The following is an 18590-nucleotide window of genomic DNA, read 5'->3' as shown; positions in this document are numbered from 1 at the left end:
GGTCCCAAGGGCACGTGCAGCAGTGCTAAGCTCATGGCTATTCTGGTGCTGTGGGTCTGCTAAGTGTTGATAGGATAGGATTAATGAGGCGGGCCTCTCATCAGTCCTAATTAGAAACAACACAAAAACTATTTTTGGGATCTGTTCCTATGGAGAGAATCTGACCGTCGCGAGAGTCATCCTCCCTCCATGCAGCACCCATTCTAACTCCCCTAAACCACAGACACAGAGTAGCACACAGGCCCACAGGCCTTGGGTAAATGTAACCCATATGACCAGCAGCAAAATGACACGGGGTCCAGCACCTGCCACTAAATAACTCATGGAAGATTCATTGGCTATGGCTTAGGTATGAGTGTCACTCCTTCAGCAACACATTCATGAACCTTAATCCTAATCATGTGGGATGTCCTGGCCGTCTCTGCTGCATTTCCTTTGACGATAACATACAGACAACAGGGAAAAAAAAACATCAAGAGCACCCACTAAGCATCCATTTCAGACAGAACCATAAGCCAAAGATGACCTCAGATCCTACTACCCTTAGTAAAAACAAAAATCCATTAAAACATTTTTGTTTGTTTATTTCCAAATCCCACATTAGAAAATTACAGTGTTTTCACCTTTATATTTAGGGAAAGGGCTTGGATAAATGGGAAAGGTAAATACTGTACCAGAGCAGATCATGCAAAAAGGTGTGGAAGGCCTCCATTACAATAGCACCTTTGTAGATGAAAAATAAACGCCGCTGTTTTATCATTCTTTTTTTCAGTCAGTGCAAAATTATGCCTAAATGATAACAACAGATGTAATCTAATGCATTGACAGAAAGTGACAAATACATATCTAACACATCTGACTACAGGCACATTACTATAGTACATATGTGTGCGAGTGTGATGAACATGACACATATCTTTTGCTCTTTTGTTCTGAGTCTTACAAACTCTTACAAATCTCAAATCAAGTTAACAGAGTACATAAACAAGCTGACAAAATCCAATGACACAGAATGTAAGTTACATCTTGCTTCAATAGAGGAATATGTTTTACAGAAAAGCTCAGAAGCTGTACAGTATATTGGAACATAATAAATGTGCTTTGCATATACCTATTATTAAGTTTATTAGCAATACAGTTCATTTTATAAGGGAGGTAAAAATTCCTTTGAAATCAAAAAAGGGAAGACAAAAATGAGTTACAGTGCTTTTCTATTCATTTCTGACAGTAGAACGAACCACCAAATAGCATCGCTTACTGTATGCATACCAATAACATCAACACAATCCTACGCTTAGTATGTCTCTTGTTTTATAACAACACAGTCCTACACGGGGCGTAACAATACACGTATTTTCGAGTTCTTTAAGATTTTTAATTTTGAGGTCAAAATTTGATTTTATTTTCAATATTTTAATTGTTATGAGCTCTAATTATACTGATCTGGCTCAGATTGGTTACAAAATTAGCCTGAAAACAAAATAAGCCTGAGAAGTCACAAACACTTTACTATGTTACAATACACCCAGATTATTAGTTTTGATCAGTGACAGTGGTTTCCACAAAAAAACAGTTACATGAGAGATCCAAGGGGCGCATCAGTGATACATCTTTTAAGTTTGATACAATGTTTCAAATGTTCTTTTTTGTCGATGCTGTATTGACATTGTCACACCCTTAGACCTATGTTTAATTACTATGCTTAGTATTAGAATATCTGTAATTTAAAGAATATGATCTTGTAATTATTGGGTAGTTTTGAAGATTATTTATAATAAACACTCACATTAAGCATTTCTCTGGTTAAACTCTATTCTCTTCAGAAATAATAACACTTTTGAAAAAGGGGGGGAGGATTTTCTATAGTTCAGTTTTCTTCCATTATAGTTCTGTCCTCAAAGGCCTCCCACACTCCACTGTTTTGTATTTTTTCTTCTCTAACACACGTGATGCAGTGCAAGGAGTACAAGGACATTAGCTAATGAGGTGACTCGGGTGCAGGAAAAACAAAAAACTGCAGTGCTGGTGGACTACTAGACTGGAGTTAGTAAACACTGTTACAGTTACAATTTCAGTTGAAATATTAGAGACTTAACTGTCTTCATATACAACTTTGTTTTGAATAAAAAGTTCAAAATGTGGATAGACATTAATATACATCGTATTGTGCTAGGTATATATCAGTGAAAGCAGTTAAATAGCTCTGAATAAACAGCTCTTCTGAAAATTACATAGTTACTGGGGAGAGAGAGAGTATAGTTGTGTATAGTTGAATTATAAAATGAAATATTCATAAAATCCCTCTTTTTCACAGAGGGAAGAGTTCGCACATGTCAAGAATAATAAAGTGTTCTCTTGTGCACTTTGCATTTAAATATAATGGACAAGGCCAAGATCTTACTTCACAGAACACCCGTACTTCCCAACTAAAGTAATTTCAAATGACTTATAACCATGTTTCTAGTGGTAAAAGCACACCATTTTGAATATTACTAACTAGTTTAAATCAACTGAACACAGTAGCACTGCAGAGATGCGGAAGGTGCTGTGTCCACTAAAAAACAGGATTAGCTAATTTCTTGTTAGCTCATTATATACTGAAGAAGTCCAAAAAATGTGCGTGATAAGTTAAGGCATCAATAGAGGCACTATTATCACTCTTGGGTGACAGCATTAGTTTATTGTGTGTGGAAAAGCTTGCTTAACTTAGTCTTAGAGATAAATGCCAAAAACAATATTTTGCATCCACTATTTAGCAATCATTTAAACTAATCTGTGTCCTTTATAGTAATCTTGTTTCATTTTTAGGCTGTTTACCCAGTATGAGGTCATGTCAGAGCATTTCAGTTGGCTCATGTTATAACACAGTAAGTCAGTGGAGCAGAAAAAAAGAGAGAATTATGTAATAACATACTGTTACCTTTAATTCTCTCTCTCTCTCTAGCACTCTCTTACACCCATACACACAAAGATGGAAAAGAAAAATAGATGAATTTTAAAATTGGGTGGACAATCAAGATGCATATGGTGTGTTAACACCCCCACGTAAAAAAAAAAATATATATATATATATATACGGGCCAAGCCCAAAATATTAATGGTTTTTGTTGATGGTTTTGGCCTGGTCAGATTTAAACCCTATAGAGAATATTTGGTGGAATACATTATACACAAAATAGCTATGGCAATGTTTTTCCACTGTTTGAAGCCATCAGTGCTGAGTGGAACAATACTGACTCTTCTTTCTGTAAAAAGTTGTCTGCAAGTTTACCCACAAGACATTTTAAAAAAGCAAAGGGAAAATCTATTTCATACTAAGTTACTTTATCTATTTTATTCTTGCTAATTTGTTGACCAGTGCTTTGTTGCTAAGACAATTAAAAGCTTAATATTTTGCCTTTTTGCGCTTTGCCCATTTTTTTTTCCACAGTACTGTACATAATCCAAAAGTACAATATATGGTTGCTAGCAATCAACAGTACAATAGGACTACACTTAAATGCTAATAAATATGCCTTGAATATTTTTTTTAAATAACTTGCTTTATGGGTACATGTCTGGGACCAGTAAAACAGAAATAATGATGATGATAAAATAAAGTGACTGGAACATAAGCACACACAGATTTGACAGCTTTCAGGAATTTATATCAAAAAATAAAATGACGTGATTTTAGTATGATACATGGGCATAACATTTCAGCTGACCTGAAATGAAAACAATGATAAACATATTATCAACCAAAAAATATATTAAATGTTTTAAATACACAGCTGCAAAAGTATTTGCCATCACCTATATATACAGATTAAGCCCCATTGCATTCCACTCAGAAATTATTGCACAGTATAGCCACTGAAGGCTCATCATGGTCAACTCCTGTATAAAAATAGAATAAGAACATAACACACCAAACAAGTCTTAATCTTTTCTGACAAGCAAAAGGCCAGGTTTTGCTTAGAACTTGACCAGCACCAGCAGCTGATAGACACAGTATAGGCATAGCACAGTGTTTCTCTCCAATCATAGAGAGGGTAGAACGTGCCAAAAACAAAAATGATTATGGAAAAAATAATGTTCATGCGTTTTCTTTGTGTACCAACATCCATGCTCAAGTACAAACATCTTGCTTCTTGAAGCTTGCATCCAACTAACAGACAGCCGTTCTACAGATATGAGCATTTTCCCCTACTCTCCATCATCCTCCATCTACAATGTTTTTAAGGGAGTCCTCTTGAAAAGAGGCCAATTTCTTTAATGGTAATGAAGCAAGACACAGGGCTTTGGAATCCAGGTGTGACCACTAGGTAAACCAAAAAGATTCTTCTAAACCCATCTTTAGCTTAAAAATGCTGTGAAGGAGAACACACTCCTAGCGCACAAACAAGCTTCCTACACTATGGTTTCCACTCCAATAAGCCTGGGGGTGAGTATGCGAGGAGTGATGCCATTATTGAGGTCCTCCTCAAACTCCAGAAGCTGGCCCATGAAGTTGAGGTTGGGCGAGATAATGGGGCGTCGCGTTTTGACAAACTTGTAGGCATCCGTCATGGTCATCCAAGTGTGTTTCATCAGGTATGCAATGACAATGGTGGCAGAGCGTGAAACACCAGCCTGGCAGTGAATGAGCAGCCCCTTGCCTGCCTGGTGAGCCTCCTCTGTTGCGACAGAAAACAACACAAAGCTTTAATGCACTTATCGCCAGAAACAAACAAAGCATGTTGTATTAGATAGATTATTTCTCTTGTAGCTCATTAAAAAAACTGAGAATTCTGTTGGGACGTCCAGATTCCAAACTTTTAATCAACACTGCATTTGTGTTCATAAGTAGAAAAGGAGGCACTGATTTGAATTTCAAAGTTGTTTTGCTGAAAGAAAAACAATCCTTTGCATTTGCCACGTTTTGTCATTTAACTAAACCTTGAATGTAAATGTAATTTAATGCAAAAATTATTGTGTAATTAATTATGTACTTATGCACTCATATGTGAATAGCATAGCAAAACAAAAATAATAAAAACTCTCGACTTTTAAGGGCTAACATTATTGTAGAAAGAAAAACAGATTATTTTATTTGGAGAGAATGTTTAATTTAAGTATAAAGGAAAACTAGGTAGATGACCTCTGTCATTATATTAGGCAATGTTGGGACGCTACAGCCCACACAGCCTCTAGGCTTTTAGACACAACACAGTCCTTTTTTATTCATTTTTTAAAACTCCACTTTTTTTAATTTTTGCACAGACACAATCCTGCAGGGATGAAAGCATCAAAAACTGACAAAATTGACAAAGATTACTGTGTTTAAAAGGAATTTAAAAACAATTAACACTGAAGTGATTAATCAATTCTGAGTGTACTGTACCTATAAATTCAAAGGCTTCTTCGAAGTACTGGCGCAGGTTCTGCTTGTTGCTGTCGGTGGCGGGTAAGCGCTTGTAATTGAAGAGGCCTAGGTCATAGTGGTAGAGTGGGAGGTGAGTGGTGACATTTAGGATGTAGCCAATGTTCATCCTCTGCATTTGGTCGAGGTCCTGTGCATCACGTTCATTGCCCAGGAACAGAAAGGGCAAGATGGGTGTTAGCTCTGCGTTCTCAATGTCAGGGGTAGAGGGCAAGGAGTGAGGTAGTGCCCCCGACAGGCCAACAGCAGCCCCAGCATCCTGGCCCTCCTGCAGGTGGAGGGAGTGCTCACATAGGTCTTCATGGCCCTGTCTGAAACTGCTGAGGCCTCCTGCAACACAAAGAATGTCTGTTAGGATTTGTAAGATCTGGGATGATGTTTCAATGGGGAGGTTAAATTTGAGAGATTTTTGTTTTATGGCAATTACCAATTAAGTAATATTTACTGGCCAATAAAACATTTTTCTGTTCAACAAGGATGAACTGTTTGTTGATACTTGAAAAAATGTGAAAAACCACTTAAAACAAAAAAATTAACAAAAATACTTCACCACTAAATTAAAAGACTAAGTCCTACTACAATTCCTTTTATAGTTCTAAAGTTATGCACGGCCTGTTCCATAAATATCGCACATGACTAAGCAGGTGGCTCCATAATAAGAGATACTGCAATACAGCATAAACAATATTATCATCTCTGAAATACTGCATTTACTGTTGTCACTGCATTTTAAAGTTGCACTTACACCAGAGAGTATCACATTGTGATCCCATATTTTAATTGAGGTTTACACAGCTGTATTTGTGTGTTACTGGTCTGAGCACTTTCACAGGTCACGGGTATAGGTTGCAATGCTATCTTTTCACACTCAATGTGCTATCTAGAAAACAATGGGTCTCCCACCTAGTGTGATAAAAAAAAAAAATGGGGAACCAAAGACATGACCAGAATACTGTTATTACACAAGGAGCCATCAGGAAGTTTTTTTTCCCCCAAAACCTCAAAATATATAACCACCAGCACAATATTGCTGTTAAAAATCTAACATGTATGTACATGTATTATCTTATAAATGTAGTGTTTTTTTCTAAACATAATACGATGTAAACTGCGAAAAAAGTTTAGGCAATTATAGTGGTATTAGAATTTGATTGAAATACTAAGATAATTACGAGAAACATTCTCATTTTTGAGACATAAAATAATTATGAGAAACTTTCTCATTTATGAATTGTATATCATAATTATGAGAAACCATCAGTCTGAGATATTCAGTAATATTTATGACAATGTAATTTATGACCAGTTATTATTACATATGGACTGGCAACCTGTCATGGATGTATCCTGCCTTCTGCCCAATGACAGCTGGGATAGGCTCCAGCACCCCCTGCGACCCAGAAGGATAAGCGGTTTAGATGATGTGTGTGTGTGTGTGTGAGTGTGTATTTTTACTTACTATTTTTTCAAATGGCAGAAATGAGATACTAAAATTTCCAGACTGAACAGTTACAGTAAATATAGTAAACATGATACGTCTTATGCTGACAGTCAGTGAGAATGAAAATGAACCTCATTCATCCATTTCATATTTGTGAACAATCTGAAACTGACTTTATCTGTCAGCTGTCAGGGCTATAGTTTATAAACACAGACCTCCGAATGTTGAAAATGGCACATAATTATAGGTTTGTCAGGCAAGCACGTAAAGCTACTCATCAGTGAAAATATGTAAAGGACAGTGATTTTTATATTGTTTATGAAGTGATGGCAATATCTCTCAGTATGTGTTGTTTTTAAGCCGTCCTTCATGGAGATGACTCAACTCACTACCCCAAAAATTTGCATTCATTTGAATTTCAGTTTGAATAGCATTCTATGTCAGGTAATGTAATTTGCATTCTAGATACTCAGATCTACAGAGACCACTCACCACATGGCAAATACTGTTTCACTTCTTCCACTTTTTTATTTTCAAGATGTCTATCCTAACTATGAAACCTTATGCATAGTTTATTTAAATAAAACGGGAAAGACAATCCAGCCAATATATACAAAAGATAACAAATTTTCAGATAACTGGTTTACTGGGTGATGTGCCTTAAATCAATCTTTATTCCACCAAGAAATGGTTAGTATTCTGTTTAAAAAAATATTCTGAAATTTTTTAAATCGCAATTATCGACCATATTGACAGCGATTTCCAAAGCCATGCCCACATGCTTTACATATTAAAAGACCAAGGTGTTTTACTCTGGAATTCAACCATAGATGCCTTTGGAAAAAATACAAAGTATCACATTTTCATAGTTTTCATAAACTTGAATCACCAAAACTCTAAAGCTATAAGAAAAATGCTGCAAATTTTCTCAGTTGATAAATCACACTTTGGGAAACCCACAGCAGAGACAGTGAAAGTGAATAAAACATTATGTGTACATATTAGGGGTTGCACAGACTCGTCGACTAGTCAGCTTGTCGAGTTTACTGCTTGGTGATCATGGTTTAAGCTTGATGTTGACTAGTCACTCATCATGTGGTTATGACACTAACAACATGGACCTTTCAGAGAAGACAACAGGTGAGGAGCCTAGTGATTTTGTGGTCTGTATCTGCAGTTCCCTGATGGCTAGCAATGTGACTGGGACTCGTTGGATAGGGCACGTCACACTCTACTGACCTTTAGAGTTTGGCTTCATTACAGATTTTTAAAGTGTGATTTTTAAAGTCTCCTGTTGCAAAGCATTCCCTTCTCCTGTGGTTTTTTCATGACATCATTAGCGATTAGTCGATGTCGACTTTTATCACATAACTGTCAACTTCAAAAAAATCTAACGTCATGCAACCCCTAGTACATATTACTTAATATCATTTAGCAAGCTCTTTAAGGTAAAATCAGTCCTAGTTTTCTGTCATCTTTTTCCCCTGACCCAGCAATTATTGCCTTCTAAGCATCTAAGCGAGTTACTTGTCAAACACTGTCGATATCCGATTACATCACTCTATTGCCCAGGCCAAGGTTTCTCTATTCCACTACTGTTTTATACTACATTTTAATTAGGGCTATATGATATATGTTTGACAAAGGTGTCAGATATCAGAATGCTGATGTGCAAGTACCGTTTTTTGGGTTTTTCTTTTTTGAATGTGTAAACAAATCTAACCTAAGTCCTAATTTAAGCAAAATAAAAAAAATTAAAATTCAAAATTACACATTTAAAAAATCATTACCTCACCAGCTTATAATTGTAATTTTTTTTAATTATAATTATAAACAAGTATATAAGATGTACATATATATTGAATCGATTCTTAGATGCATCGCGATGTGGAACGTGAACGATTCTGAATCGATTCACAAATGTCAAAAAACGATTTCCTAAATTTTTATTTATAACGTAATGTTGACGGAACGCAAAAGGCGGAACTTGGAAGTGCGGAACTGCTGCGCCCGGATAGTCTGTGACGTGCACATAACAAAAACACAACTGGATGAGCAAGAAATCCGACCGGCACCCTCTGCGTTAAAAGCTAGGTTAGGTCAAGAGTCGACAGCCCAAATGTTAAGAAGAGCCATTTTGTCCTTTCAACAAAAAACAAACCACTTCGGGAGCCACAACATTTCATGTCCAATATGTCTGAGTATGTGTTAATGTCCTAGTATAGGCTAAAAAATATAAACGAAAGACTTACTTTGCTCTGCTTTAAGCTTTAGCTGTAGCTGCTTTCTTCCCATCTCCCATCTTGTTTGAATTTTCCCGTTCCACCTTAAATTCTGACTGAGGCGCCGAATGTAAATACGGCACAATATAAAGTGGAACGGGAAAATTCTACAGAGAAGCTGACTTCAGCTTCGCAACTTTTTAGTGTTTGACAGTCTTTCGTTGCAGATTTAACGTACCAGGAAACCAACTACAGTGTTTATAAATGCGAATAAGTCAATTCGTCTCCAAATGTTTGTCTTAAATCTCTCTCTTTGCCTTTTTGTTAGCGACTAGCTAGGCGAGACTGCGTTGCTAGGTGACCTGCAGTCTGCACGCCAGTTCTCAGTTGTTGCGAAACAGGGCTTTCGTGCTATGTTGCACATGTCCCCACACAGCGATCCCCACTCTCTACAACAAGACTAAAACTGAAGTTATAAAATCACTAAAGAAAACGGGTAGGACAGCTGTAACGTGCTGCATGGACATCAATTGCCACAGGATCTTACATCACCCTAACAGCGCATTTTATTACAGATGAGTGGCAGCCAGTGTCTCATGTGCTCCAAACAAGAGCAGTGAATGAGAGCCTTCTAGTTCACTTGCCACATCATCGTATATATAATCGTATCGCAGCCCTCTGAATCGTAATCGAATTGAATCATGAGGTGCCTAGAGATTCCCACCCACACACACACACACACACACATATATATATATATATATATATATATATATATATATATATGTATATATATATATATAAATATGTGTGTGTGTGTGTGTGTGTGTGTGTGTGTGTGTGTGTGTGTGTATTTATATATATAAAATTAAATACGTTTGCTGTGACAGTAGCCATTACTGCCTCTTAAAACACTAACACAATACTGGATGAGAGAACAATCCCAATTTCTAATGCATTTTTACACACTTGTAGTTCAGGATGGAGGAGTTTTTGAGTTGAGCGATGTGTGTGATGTATGTTTTGTTTATTGCCTGTTTAGCCTAATGGTTAAGTTGCTTGTCCCATACACGAAAGAGCAGGATTCAATCCTAGTGCAGAGAAGCACTCATTAGGCTTCTAACGTGTTGTGTCAGCAATGTAATGACGTCTCTCTGGAGCTGAGTGTATGAGGGAATTTGATCTGTAATCGCAGCTTTTAATTAATTATGTGTTTATTGCAAAAACACGTCATGATAATGACGAAAATACAATTTATTGTGCAGCCCTAATTTTATTGTATTTTTACATTTTTCTAATTTACAGGTTTACAGATTAAGCAATCAGAAATTATTAACATAGGTTTGTCCATAATGTTATGCTAATGAAACGAATAACAAAATGATGAGAGCTCTCACTTTGTCATAAAACTTCACTTATGCATGCAGTGTGGCTACCACACAGGAAAAGCAGCAGAAAGCGAGTGACTTTTCCTAAACACAATCTGTGGAGTGTACATGTGTCATGACCACCCATAGTCATACCGAAGAAAGTACCAACTGGCTTTTGATTTCAGTTGCCCAACATGCTGTTAGCCCCTCAGCGGGGACATGAAAAGCTCACTGTCTCTGTTCACTCATACCTATGCCTATACATATAAATTATATCTATTATTATTATATCTATTACAATAATATCTATTAATATCCAATATCTATTGATATCCAATATCACTGATACCAGCATGTTTTCTCTCTAGTAAGGACTGACCTTATATTAAATGTAAATGTATCGGATGTTTCTTTAACTTTAAGGTTAGACAATCAAGCATATATACTCATTACAATTAGACCCTTGTTCTGTAAAAGATCACTGCATAAAAAAGTCTCATACTGCATTTGTTGTTTCTTTGGAGTAACAATAAAAGGTGACTGAAGGGTGATGTATATATTCCTATTGATATGTTTGCTCACTCATAATGGTAGTTTGTGAAACAAAAAAAATGTTTTGCTTTGTTAAATGTTCTTTACACAAAGTAGATGTGACAACAACATTGAGAAATTATGTTGTTAAAGGTGTAGGACAGATTAAAAGGAAGAAACAGATACTATTTGCCTTGTCGTTAAAGGTTTAACAGACAGAAAAGAAGGCAAGTGAGGAGATCTGTGAGAAGAGAGTAAAGGGACAGAACAGAAGGAGCCTGAAGAACAGAGCGTGTGTGTTTGCGCGTGAGTGAACACATGAAGGCCCTGACAGTGGTCTCGCAGTGTGTTGCTTGGCGAGCAGCAAACTGACAGACGCAAACGCCTCTCTACTCAGCATTCTCCACCCCAGCCAAATGTGAATAGGATGGCAGAGGATATGAGATGAGCAGCTTAATGCTAACGGGAGATCAATGTTTACAAACAGCTGCTGCTGAGGAACACTAGACTCAATACTCATCACTGTACACATCGCCTTCCTTCACCAGCAAGTGAAGTGCAACTGAACACAGTCCACTCTCCAGTCTCAGCCTGATGACATTCTCCTATACATGCACGCACAGTCAACCACCTAAAGGCTGTGAAAATTTTACCAACTGGCTAGGCAAACTTGGGCTGCAAATGCTCCATGTGTCTATGTAAGCCTTAAAAGCACAGCCTGTTCACTTAAAATTTCTCTAGTAGACCTTCTGAAAAATATAGAGCCACATGGGCCTTACATGATACAAACAAGCAAAACCGAACATACTCAATCACGACACATGGGCATTTAGACACTCCTTAAAAAAGAGCATGCTGGTGCTACCTAAACGAGCTGGCCTTTACTCAGGCAGACATTAAAGAAACCATCCAATATTTGATTTTTTTTCCAATTTGAAGATATTATCAGCACTTTGCTCAAAGCAGAAACAGCAGGTCAGCTCTTCACAAGCTGGAGCACAATCACTAGTTATAGTTGGACTACAATATATTCAAGATATTTAATTTATTATATTTTTTATAGTCTTTAAATACGGGTTTTACCAATTAGCAAAATTCATAATTTAGTTTAATGCAAGATGGTGTCTCAATTTCATATTTTTTCGGTACAATAAAAATAAAACGTTCCTAATTAATATTAATATTATTTCCAGTTATTAGAGTGCTCAACATCCTGAAAGCATTGGATTTTAAAACAATGTGCTAGCCGTGAGCTAACATAGTAGCCCCAAACTATATTATTAATTATTTATTAAATTATACATTTTATTATATTCTTATATTCACTTATAAGTGCTTTTCCCCCCTGCTCTCAATTTTGAAGTGGAGCCAGTATTTTCAGAGGAGAGAAGGCCCGTACTCATTGTGGGCTTGCTTGTTTTATTTTTATTACACTTCATGCAGTATAATCATTTTAAAACTAGCACTTTATTTGCTCCAGTCTAAGTCTGTTGTATGTATAATACTGAATTCAGAGGCTTGTACTGAACGATATGACATGTATTGTTATACTACTAGTTTTTTTAAGCTGAGAAGAACACCAGGCGTCACAATCATGAAATTTCAGATGACAATTAGTTGCCATATCAATAACTGAAAATAACAGTAATTGTCTTTTTTGTTCAGTACTGTATGCTGTTAAAGTACATGCCTAAAGTTGACAAATTGGCTGATTAGTTATCTTGCTTCCTAGCTGTACTTCTCCCCAACTGACGACACACACAGCTTGAGCTCAAATAAACATGCAATACTCACCACTGCCCACTAAAGGTGTTATAGTGCCAGAAATTCGAATTTTTGTTATCGTAAAACCCATAACATATCTCAATAAGTGCATTTTCTGCTTTCTTTTATTACATGCATTTGCCCCAACCAAAATGCTGAAAACGCCCTTACTTTGCATGCAGTTTGTTTTGATGTAAACATATGACTATGAAAAGATAATTGTGGAACTGTGGAAGACAACTTTGATCATCTCAAATGATTGTGATCAGGCAATTATGTAGTAACTGTGACAGGTCTATGAACACCTCAAGGCAACATCAGAATTCTAGTACCTATTGGAATGGAAACAACTCTTATGAACAAAAGTAAAATTAACAAATGTATGTAATAGCAAACGCGAAACAGATTGTTCCAACTTTGCTTTAAAGAAGACCCAGCCAACTGTTTCTATATATTTTGAATTCATAAACTTCACATGGCATCCAAAACGGCAAAAAGTGACAAATGAATTCAAACCGTTCTGGCTGAGCAGGAACATGCTCAAGCCGATATCAGCAGAAAATAATGGATTGAATATCAGAGGAAAACAGAGCAAATCCGATCTAATTCTATAACAAATAAAGCCTGAAATATCAAAGAATTGCTTGTAGCACAACAGAACCAAAAACAAGGTAGGCCACATGAAAATAACACTGGCAACATGTAGCCTAACATAAAAACAAGTAGCTAGCCAAGTTTCATAAAAGAATTACAGTTCCTGTATTTACAGTGTAGTTTTGCACACATTGGCACTGTAAAGTGATATTTTTTGTAAAAGAAATTAACTAAATTTAAAAATGTTCCTGTGGCCTATGTATTTTGTCCTGTAGAGCAGTAGAGTTTTGTGTGCTGGACTTTTAGATGCCCATCAATTTAAAAAAAGTTTGTTTTAAAAGTTAGTCTGTGTACAAAATAGCAGATCGGTATCAGTTAATACTCAGGGTTGTGTATCAGTATCAGTATGAGATGGTATTGTGTGTTCTTTAGGAGGAACAAGTGTTAACTGCCAATATGCTGAATTGTCCCTATAACTGCACCCCCCACCCCCTCCCCTAGCAAATAAAACTTTGTACTGAAAATAGCCCACCTCTCAGAACAATCGGATCCTTTCCCTCCCTACGCAGAGACTCCAGGACTACATGCAGGGGTTGGGAAAGCGACAGCCGGCCCGGGTCTACCGTGCTCTCATCGTAAACAACTATCTCTTTGGAAAAAATCCCCCTGAAGGAGTCTTTACTCTGGCGGCAAGAGATGAGGTCCAGCACAGTGATCTTGCCCTGCTGGAGGCGTCGACGGCTGATTTTGTCCGAGCAGTTGATGTGAACGGCACCTCGGATGTGACTCTTGTTGTAGTCCATAAATGGCCTGCAGTCGATGATCACCGGCACAGGTCCCACTAGATGGCCCATGGGGCAATGCGTCATCTTTTGAGCCAGTTCGTTTGGGTGAATGATCCGTACACTTCCTCTGGGGGGGCTAGAGGTGAGACTTGGGGCACTGTAGGTTTCACTTGGCCCCACCACAGGCATGGAGACACCACTGGGCCCACCATAGCTGACTGCAGAGCTCAAGTTAGGGCTGCTTGTGCTGACCTGACTCAGCGTCTGGGTCTGGGTTTGTGAGTCTTTCTCGTATGTAGTCACCGTGCAACAGCTGGCACTGCTGCATCCACACGTCAAGGAGCGCGTGGAGCCACTGGATGAGGGCATATACGTGAGGTTAGTTGCCTGAATCTTCACCACGGTGGTGCTGCTGATCACCGTCGTCTTGGCGACGGCACCCACGGTGGCTTCCAGGTAGCTGGTGTCCAGGCGGAGATGGAGTTCCTGAGGTCGGACAGGCCTTGGCAGCGCCACCACAATTCTGTCGTCGAGGGGAGATGGAGGCATGGGGAGACCACAGAGGAGGGCTCGCTGACCGCAGAAAACTCAGGTACTCAGTCTCTGGTATGAGGCAAAAAAGTGTGGCAATTAAAAGTTGAAAAGTAAGTGGTGTGGAAATAAATAGCTGCTGTGGTCTGAACTTACATCAAAACTAGTGCAGTTTTGCACATTTGACCAGTCCTATGGAAAAGATACTATAAATATGCATCATAAGGCACTGCAGTTGAGTCAACGTCTGCCATTTCCTTTACGGGTGTACTGATTACTCCCTTCATACTACAAGCGATTTTTCAGCTGTGACAAATGTAACGCTCTCCTCATTCACTACGTATTGAAGAACTGCTCAGGCTGAGCTGCGGTGCTGCGCTGAAAACCAACACAGCCCTCTACCAAACGCAGCATGTGGACGTGCTGAGAATATAATACCGTCTTGCATCTTTACACATCGCCATTAATGACTTGGATAGTGAGGAAAAAAGTAACATATTAAGCGGATTTTGTATACAATCCACTTGTCAATTCACAAACGAGCGCGCCCATCAATAAAAAGTTGTCTATTGAGCAGGCGTTCCCTAACTCCTTCTGTGTGTAATAGTGTGTAATATTTTCTATTCGTATAGTAAAATGGTAGAGCTACTTAATGAGTAACGTGAGATATCAGACACGGTAATAAAAAATCACATATACTTCTCAGCCTATTTCCGAAACAGGCAATATTCGAGGGGTGGGACTATACAACAGATGTGCTTGAATACTCAGCGTGGCTACTGTTACCTACACTACTGTCCAATGGCTACTTCCTCGCCCCTCAGCTCTGACACGAAAAAAAAGCGAAATACAGAATATCAAACTTACCTTTGGCGTTTATGTGCGTAGGCTGAAGTCTCCTCAGTCGATGTCCAGGGGGATGTGTCTTCGAAATTTCACTTGACAGACCGTTTAGCCAGCCCCTGTACCTTAGCTCCTCGACATTTTCACTTTCTGCCTCGCTCTAACTGATACGATATTGTGTGAGTTAGCCCTGCCCGCTAAAGTGGCACGACAGAGTGACACTGAAACGAGCCAATCAGTTTACTCGGTAAGGTGAGGAACCGTAGACATCAAAACCAACCCAGAAAAAGAAGGGGGAGGGGGCGAACGAGTGTAAAGTCAGCTTTCTGAGTGCTGTTCACTGAACAATGCTGAGGGTCCCGTGTATTGAGGCTGAGGGTGATGTCATTGACAACCAATCAAAATGCTCTTTGGTCAAACCAGGAAAGAGGAACGCAAGCATTAACCCACAGTTGCAAAGAAAAAAAAGAGGGGGGCGGTCGGCGTTGAGGGGGTCATAGCAAAAAATAGACAAGACTTTCCAGTTTGTTTTCCCAGAACAACTAAAATCTATTCAGGTCGTCTATTTGCTGCGAGGAAACGGGGCCTGGTCTGGATTCAGCAGCCTATAAGAATCCCACTGAATTCAAAGCAAAACAAGTCTGTGATCAGATCAGCAATAAATAAGGTCAGAGAATGAGCACTGGACTGAGCTGTGCTTTGGATCGGCCTATTGCCCTCGATACTATAAATATATTATCTGAAATATGAGTGAAGCACATCAGTGAGTGGTTTTAATGGATGGAAAGTGAGAACAGACCACCATGTGACTATAACACACATTTGCTTTATTCATGGGTTGTGACATGTTCGCCTAGGTGGATCATAATTTCCATCATAAAAATATACAAAACAATCACACATTAAACCAACTGTTACACTGGATCAGTCTATACCTCAGTTATTCCGTGAAGTTTCAGAGCTGCACGTCTTCCCTGCTGTAGGCCTAACATACCAAAAAAGCACAAAAACACCAGGATTACGATTGACAATAACTAATACTTGTAAATTAGCCTTTCTCTTGCTTTCTATTGAAAATCATTTTTAACATATAGACCAAAAGTACAGGCTCTAGGAGACTGCAAAAAGGTGGTTAAAGTGTTCTCAGAATGTAGCTTACGACAAACGAATATAACTTCTAGGAATATAGTTGTAACATTTTGACTTTGGGTACACTTTTTCTTTTAAAAATCAAGAAAAATCTACATGAATGTGTGCATGGAAAAAGTGACATCATGTGGCATGGCATTTACAACCCACGATACAGGGGAAGTTAAAACCACTTCCTTTTTTGCAACTTGGAGTGTACTTAGACACTAAATCATGCTTTTACGGAATAATTAGTGAACCCACTTAAGCCAGTAAAAGTAAATCCTTTGGTAAGGTTTAGTTATGGTATCTATAATTAAGGGGAATAAGTTGTAAAAATAGTGCTGACTGACAGGTAGTGAGTAACCGATAACTGTGTTTAGATCAACAGGCAAATTTCTATGGAGTTAATTTTGTGTCAATTTGAGTCAAAGTTTCAAATAAAATAATAAAATCCACAAGCAAAACATTAAGCATCAAAATGTCCAAAATATGTTGCAAATACAAATAATGACAAAAAGATTACTACTCATTTTCATTCATTTTGGTATAAATTTATTACTCATTTTGCCAGCCTATTTGCTGATTTTGCCAATATAGTTTTTGCTTCTGGAAGAGCTCTTTTGCTCCTGAATTTTCATTTCCTTTTCACTTTTGGCAGTTTTTTAGCAGGGGGTGGATCTTAGAAGAGGGTGTTCACTTCCACTCTCTATTGGTCAACTGATTTTGAGTGAGAGGTCTTCTGAACATGTGGCCATGCCCACTCTAAGAGCTGTAATCTGCCTCAAACACTGTATTGAGTGTAGTATTACCAGAGATGATTGCACTGGCCTGTCCTCCCTTATGAGCAGTGTTTGTCATATTCATTAATGCAGCACACGCTCAGGATCCTGTGTCACTCTGTTATATATATTTTGGAAACTGAAGTATTTTAGGTTAACATAGCTGATGAACTAATCTGTTTCATCTTTTGGGTTTACAGTTGCTAGCGCTAAGTAGCCTAGCAGTGTCCACTTCAGGGCGAACTAGGCGAGTTTTGCAGCAGTCAAATCAGTGTTTCTTAATCCTGCTTCTGGCAACCTACAGCTCCACATGATCTCAACTATTCCTTACTTTAAAACTCCTGATCTAGCTCATCAACTGATTATCAAGCCCCTCATGAGCTGAATTAGGTGCGTTGGGTCAGGAAATCACTGAAGGATTTGACTGAATCCACGTTGCTGTGGGTCAAGGTAAATAAAGTAGTAGCACTGGCTAAATACAGTGAAGAGTGGAAAATACCACTGATTACTGCCAGGAATGACGTACTGCCCAATGACTGTAAAAAATATGAATAACATGGCTCATGCCCTTCTGTTCTATAGAAATGAAGTCAGAGCTGGTTTAAGAGGAGCCTGGCCTCTTCCTACTTCCCCCGTTATATCAAAAACAGAGCAGCAAAACACCAGAGGGCGCCCACGAACGAGTCCTCAATGAATGGGGGTGAATGTAGCAAAATGGCTAAAAATGAAAAGTTAAAATAGTTTCCAATCACTCGCCCAGAATTTTCCTTAAATTTTAGAAAGTAGAAGGATGTACTTTGTACAGCTCAATGGCTGCTCACACTCACTGATGTCATAACTGTACACAAGGCTCCATTTTAAACGCCTATAACTGGAGTTCAAAAGCGCTCAAAATTAATAAAGAGTGGTGTTGAAATGTTTTATGCTGTTCTGTGTTCAGGAAATAAATGTATTATTTTATAACAAATGTTTTTATAAACTATAATTTTGCTATGTTCCATCTTAGCCCATTCATTTTGGACTCTTTTGAGAGTGCCCTCTAGCGTTTGAGAAACCCAGAACACATTACAGAGTGGTAACAGAGCCAGTTTAGCCTATTTCCCCGATATATCAAAAACATGACTGCAGAACGCTAGACGGTGCCCACGAGTCCTCAATGAATGAGGGTAAATGGAGGTAAATGGCTAAAAATGAA

General features: G+C 38.2%; 1 protein-coding gene across 1 annotated transcript; it reads right to left on the bottom strand.

Moving 5' to 3' along the window:
- Positions 1-563: 563 nt before the first annotated feature.
- dusp10 (dual specificity phosphatase 10) lies at positions 564-16940 on the bottom strand. Its single transcript, XM_036582254.1, has 4 exons — positions 15510-16940; positions 13859-14714; positions 5366-5734; positions 564-4658 (listed from the first exon to the last, which is right to left on the bottom strand). Exons 2-4 carry the CDS (start codon positions 14658-14660, stop codon positions 4393-4395), a joined length of 1437 nt encoding a protein of 478 aa, XP_036438147.1. The 5' UTR covers positions 14661-14714; positions 15510-16940; the 3' UTR covers positions 564-4392.
- Between the last annotated feature and the right edge of the window lie 1650 nt (positions 16941-18590).

Source organism: Colossoma macropomum, unplaced genomic scaffold, assembly GCF_904425465.1.
Source record: "Colossoma macropomum unplaced genomic scaffold, Colossoma_macropomum, whole genome shotgun sequence".
NCBI classification, from domain to species: Eukaryota; Metazoa; Chordata; class Actinopteri; order Characiformes; family Serrasalmidae; genus Colossoma; species Colossoma macropomum.
The sequence above is the reverse complement of the archived record's forward strand: the minus strand, read 5'-3'. Positions and strand labels throughout refer to the sequence as shown.

Coding starts and splice junctions, on each gene's coding strand:
- dusp10 (XM_036582254.1), bottom strand. CDS start 14,660: ATGCCTCCATCTCCCCTCGACGACAGAATTGTGGTGGCGCTGCCAAGG. Junction 5,735..13,858: donor GGATCCGATTGTTCTGAGAG/GTGGGCTATTTT, acceptor TTTGTGTTGCAG/GAGGCCTCAGCAGTTTCAGA. Junction 4,659..5,365: donor AGAAGCCTTTGAATTTATAG/GTACAGTACACT, acceptor CTGTCGCAACAG/AGGAGGCTCACCAGGCAGGC.